At 48.5% G+C, this 6,019-nt stretch overlaps 1 protein-coding gene across 1 annotated transcript in view; it reads left to right on the top strand.

Annotated features, from left to right (window-relative positions):
* Positions 1–6,019, top strand: part of ABCA13 (ATP binding cassette subfamily A member 13) — a 329,169-nt gene that overhangs the window by 178,564 nt on the left and 144,586 nt on the right. Inside the window, exon 43 of the mRNA XM_077781120.1 lies at positions 2,975–3,068. Within this exon, the coding sequence (XP_077637246.1) occupies positions 2,975–3,068 (94 nt within the window). The remainder of the gene's footprint in view (positions 1–2,974; positions 3,069–6,019) is intronic.

The raw sequence follows: 6,019 nt of genomic DNA, 5'->3' as shown, positions 1-6,019 counted from the left end.
CCCCCCCCCTCCCCTGGGGGGGGGGGGTGGCTGGCGAATTCCCTCAGTGTCCCCCATACTCAGTGTTGAGTTGTAATCAACAGGATCCCCCTGAGGGCATGGAGAGCGAGAGCTCTGCCCTTCTGTCTTTTTCTCCCACACGCATGCTTGCACACACATACACACGTGTGCCCAGCTGCACGCTCACACACACGCACGCTGTCTTGTTATGAACACAGGAAGGGAGGGGAATTTTTAAAAGATAGATGGAGATTATTACCAAGATGTTATCAAGATACACTTTACACAATTCACTGTTACTTTTGAACATTGAATGAAAATTCCATTTAGAATAAGATACAAAGGGAAAGTCTTCTTTCAATGAATAATTCTTGACTTGCACTAGTTTTACTTTTTTCTTGTTGCTGTTGTTTTTAAGAATTCCGTTTTTTAGTTGCGCTTGGGTGACTCAGTCAGTTAAGTGTCTGACCTTGGCTCACGTCGTGGTCTCACGGTTTGTGAGTTTGAGCCCTGCATCGGGCTCTATGCTGACAGCTCGGAGCCTGGAGCCTGCTTTGGATTCTGTGTCTCCCTCTCTCTCTGCTTCTCTCTCTATATATATCAAAAATAAAAATTAAAAAAATTTTTAAAAATAATTCTTTTTATAAAAGATGTTTATTTATTTAATTAAAAATTTTTTAAGTGTTTATTTAGTTTTGAGAGACAGAGAGAGAGTGCATGAGCAGGACAGGGGCAGAGAGAGAGGGAGACACAGAATTGGAAGCAGGCTCCAGGCTCTGAGCTGGCAGCACAGAGCCCGATGCGGGGCTTGAACCCATGAACCGTGGGATCATGACCTGAGCCGAAGTTGGATGCCTAATCAACTGAGCCACCCAGGTGCCACATAAAAATATTTATTTATTTTTGAGAGAGAGAGAGAGAGAGATGGAGGGTGGGTCAGAGAGAGAGGGAGAGAGAATCCCATGGAGGCTTCATGCTGTCATCACAGAACCCGATGTGGGGCTTGATCCCATGGCTCTGGGATCACGACCTGAGCCAAAATCAAGAAGCAGACACTCAACCGACCAAGATACCAGGTGTCCCTGTTTCTACTGTTTTTAATTTCATTCTCTACAAATAGCCTAGATGAATGTGTATCCTTATGAATGCGCTAGGTGAATGCTTAACTTGTCAGCCCTCCGTGCATTCCTCATCAGTGGGGGTAAGAGCACTGGTCTCACTGGGCTGGGCTGAGACTTAATTGAAGTAACACATCAGGCACTTGCCACACTGTACTAATTCCTCCTCCTCCTGCTTGGCTAATCTCAGGACCAGACATGGGGGCTTCTGTTGGGCACCTGATGTTCCTTCCGTTACGCATAACTGCAGTCACTGCCCACAACCCTTCCGTTACACGTCTTATTATTACCATTTATCATGAGAGGAGACTAAGCGTGGCCAAACACTGGCACAATGTTGTTATTAATTGTTGGTTATTGTTATTACTGGTGGCGGTACTTGGAGAAGTCGTGGGGCTCACTGCTTTCCCTTCTTCCCTGCAATCAGCAGGGGATCCTCCTACGAATCAAAGTCCCCACCTCGGATCTAGTGAAATCTTGTGGCCCCTTATCGGGGCAGGACCTGGGTTTCTCTCAGTGGGATTCTTTTGCAAACTAATGAGCCACAAGCAGAGAGATGATGTGTCTCTCCCCTCCCGTGGGCATCTTGCTTGCCTCTCCTCTCTGGGACCCTCTCCCCGTCTTTTCTGCGGGCTGCAGGGTCCCCAGAACACCCAGACACAGTCAGTACCTTTGTACTTACCCCTGTAAATAAGCAATCGGAGTCCGAGGGTCTGCTGTTTACGGAAACCACAAGCACGGTCACGCTAATGACTGCAAGCCATCACCCACCGGGCCTCAGCTGCTCGCTGAGGCCCCCCCTGCTCCAGAGACAGTGCAGCCCACAGGCTGGGCACTGGGCCCCATGACTGCTGGCCTGACAGGTGCTGAGGAGCATCGCCCTTGAGCCCAGAGCCCCAGCCCTTCCTGTGGCCATGGCTGGTGCAAGGTGTTCATGCACCTGCTGATTTATGTTAGGGACGCCCCCTCCGGGGAACTCACCAAACCTCCAGCTGCCTCTCTAGGGCCCTCACTGCTGTCCCGGCTCAGACCTCTCCTGCTGGTTTGGGACCCAGCCCTTGGATCTGACCAGATCCTTGCTTCCAGCACGAACAGATAGGGGCCGCAAGCCGTTACCTAAGCAAGTTGCTCCCGGTGATGTGGGTCCCGGTGACGTGGCGTGCCCATGGAAACGCCACGTCCAGCGGGGATTCTTACACATGCTGTCTCACCCGTGCCAAATAAGCTGTGTCACGAGCTTCCCCACCCATCTCTGAACTTCCTCTTTTTTTACATTTACGTATTTATTTTGAGAGAGAGAGTGAGAGCGAGAGCACAAGTAGTGGAGGGGAAGAGAGAGAGGGTGAGAGAGAATCCCAAGCAGGGTCTGTGCTGTCAGCTCAGAGCCTGACATGAGGCTCAAACCCACACAGGCTCTGAGATCATGACCCGAGCTGACATCAAGAGTTGGACGCTTAACCAACTGAGCCACCCAGGTGCCCATCTCTGAATTTCTGAGATGCCGGTGTCCAGCCACAAAATCCAGCTGCAGTGGGCATATGCCTGGCACCTCCTTTGCCCTGTCTGCCCCTTGCTTGGATTGGTCACATCTCTGCCTGTAAATGCCCTGAGGCCCACGGTCCGGTTTCCCTCCCTTTGTATCCCACCAGCGGCCTTACAACCAGCCTGTGGAGAACCCGGTGGCCTTCCCGCCAGGCCAGTGACGGGGAAAAGCTGGGAAAAGCTCACAAAATGCGGCGTGTGTGGTGTCTGTTGTCGTAACGACCTCGCTGGGGACCTGAGGCCATAGGCCCGGGAGTGTGCTGTGGAAATGGGTATGAAATAATACGGAGGTCTTTCTTTTAATTTTCGAAAAGGTGTTCCTGACACTTTTGCAAGGTTCCACGAAGCAATCAGACGTTGCTCCGGAAGCGGGTTTGGAGCGGCAGGACCACGGGCCTCCAGAGAACTGTAAGTGCACGGCACCTGGCAGCATTTCTGCTGTGGGGACAACGTCAGCATCCTTCGCTCAGGACCGCTGGCAGAAAAGTGCAACACGAGGGGCCTGAGCACAGCCAGGCCGGTAACTGGGGAGACAGGGGCGGTAAGGCTGAAGGCTTTGTCCTGATTCGAATAAAGCAAGCGCGTGTTTAGGGAGCAACTTTATCTCTCCTTCAGTGCCTTCGTTTGTGAACCCGGAGTAAGGGGAACCGTTCATCTGGTCTCCCCTGCATCGCGCACAAGGGGACACAGCCTGCATTCCGCGCGGGCCTGTGACGCGGGCACCTTGCCCGGAGTCTCCAGATGGGAGCTCTGCTTGCTCGGGCCTCTATCCCTGCGGGACCTCAGTGTCGACCCAGGCGTCAAGTGCAGACGTCCGCGCACGCGAAGGCACAGGATTCCGGCGGAATCCAAGTGCGGTTTCCGGGGGTGTGGCTGTCCCTACCTGTTTAAGAGCAACCGAGCACCGCAGGGTGCTGGGCTGGACCCTGGAGGCCGGTGGGCAGGCAGGCAGGGGAATGGAGTGCCATTTGTCTTCTTCCTGCAGATCAGGTATAGCGATGCGCAAAAAAATTAAAAAAATAAAAAAAATAAGACCTGTTTAGGGGCGCCTGGGTGCCTCAGTCGCTTAAGTGCCTGACTCTTGATTTCAGCTCAGGTGGCGATGTCATCGTTCATGAGTGCAAGCCCGGCGTGAGGTTCTGTGCTGACAGCATGGAGCGTGCTTGGGATTCTCTCTCTTCCTCTCTCTCTCTGCTCCTCCCCTGCTCGCGTGCACGGTCTCGCTCTCTCAAAATAAATATATATTTTAAAAAGTACCTGTTTTAGGCATTGTAATTGGCTTGTGGTGGTTTCTCATAGTGATTTTAATTTGTTTCTCCCTAATGATTCATTAGGTTGGGCGTATTTGATATAAGCAATTGTGCTGAGATACAGTTCACATATCACACAATTTGCCCACTTGAACCATAGCATTTGGTGGCTTTTAGTGTATTCGGAGGTGGGCATCCAACCTCCCGTCGGCTGTGGAACAGTTTCCGTTATCCCAAAAAGAAAACGTGCCTCGACTTAGCTCTTCCTCCTGTTGCCCCGGTAACCTGTTACCTGTCGTCCATTTCTGTACATGTGTCTACTTTGGGCATTTCATATGAACGTAGTCATGTCATATGTGGTCCTTATTGACTGGCTTTTTCTTTTGTTTAAGTTCACTTATTTATTTGAGAGAGAGAGTGCGAGTGAGTGAGCAGGCGACTGGCAGAGAAAGAAGGCGAGAGAGAGATTCCCATGCAGGCTCTGCAGTGTCCACGGAGTGCTGGACTCGGGGCTTGAACTCATGAACCATGAGACTGTCACCTGAGCTGAAATCAAGAGTCCGATGCTTAACCGACTGAGCCCCCCAGGTGCCCGTTGACTGGCTCTTTCGCTTAGCATCCTGTTCCCAACAAGGGTCATCCATGTTGTAATGTGTGTCAATCCTTCATTTTCTATGATGGTCGAATACTCTTTCTCTGTATGGATATACCACATTTTGTCCATTAGTGGTTGGTCATTTGGGTTGTTTCCCATGTTTGGCTCTAATGAATATGCCGTCACGAACATTTGTGAGCAAGTTTTTTACAGGCATGTATTTTCTCTTGAGTACGTGCCTAGGAGTGGAATTGCTGGATTGCATGTTTAGCTGTATGAGGGACAGACCACCACATCATTACCCAAAGTGGCTACACTTTCCACGTTCCCCCTGACAGGAGAGGGGGTTCCGGTTTCTCCCGCGTGCCCACCGGCACTTATGACTGCCTATGATATGGACCTCAGACAACTCAGGGGGTACCGGGCGCTCCCTCTTTGTGGTTTTGGTTTGTGTGCTCCTGGTGGCCAACACGTGGAGTATCTCTTTGTCAGCTTATTGAGTGTTTGCATATTGTTTTGGAGAAATGTCTGTTCAGATCTTTGGCCATTTTAAAAACTGGGCTATTATTATTTCTGGAGCTATAAGAGTCTTTCATTATGGAATTGGGAGAAGTGGGATGTAGGAAGTGGGATGAAAAACCATGGATTTTTTCATAGACGCTTTTTATGCAGTCACGGAAGTTTCTATTTCTTTCGGTTTGATGGGAGGTATTTGTTATAAAGGGGTGGGAGAATATTGCCAAATGCTTTTTTCTGCATGAGTTGGGAAGTATTTCCTCCTCTTGTATTTTTTTGGAGGTATTAGTGAAGAATTCATTCTTTAATATATGTCTGGTTGAACTCATCAATGAAGTTATCTGGGCCTGAATTTTCTTTGCAGGTAGTTTTTAAAGAAATTAATATTTCAGTTTCTTTATGTGTTATCATCTATTCAGATTATTTCTTTCTTCCTGAGTCCATTTCGATGTTTTGCATCTTCTGACGCACACGTCTGTTTCATGTGAGTTGCCTGATTTATTGGCGTCCAGCTGTCTGTAGCATCCATCCACCATCCCTTTCATTTAGATGGAGTTGGTAGTAACCAGAATCTTTCATTTCTGAGTCTAAAAATGTACATCTCCTCTCTTTTTTTGGGGGGGGGGGTTAATTTAGCTAACGTGTTGTCAATTTTGTTAATCTTCTCATGGAATCTGCTTTTATTTTCAGTGATACTCTATTGATTCTCCATTTCCTATTTTATGAGGTTCAGCTCTGATTTTTATTCTTTCATTCCTTTGACTTGCATTAGATTTGGTTTGTTCTTTTTCTCTTGATTTGAGATCTTTCTTGTATATCAGCATTTACAGCTGTGAATGCTGCTTTGCACCCTGCCTCTGTGGGTCCCATAGTCTGGGAGTCTCGTATCTTCACTTTTGTTTATGTACAAGTATTTACTAACTTTTCCTCTGGCTTCTTCTTTGGCTCATTAACTGTTTAAGATGATGCTTTTTATTTTGTTTTTATTTTTTTGATTA

This window comes from Crocuta crocuta, unplaced genomic scaffold (assembly GCF_008692635.1).
Source record: "Crocuta crocuta isolate KB4526 unplaced genomic scaffold, BGI_CrCroc_1.0 scaffold108, whole genome shotgun sequence".
In the NCBI taxonomy this organism is placed as follows: domain Eukaryota; kingdom Metazoa; phylum Chordata; class Mammalia; order Carnivora; family Hyaenidae; genus Crocuta; species Crocuta crocuta.
The sequence above is the reverse complement of the archived record's forward strand: the minus strand, read 5'-3'. Positions and strand labels throughout refer to the sequence as shown.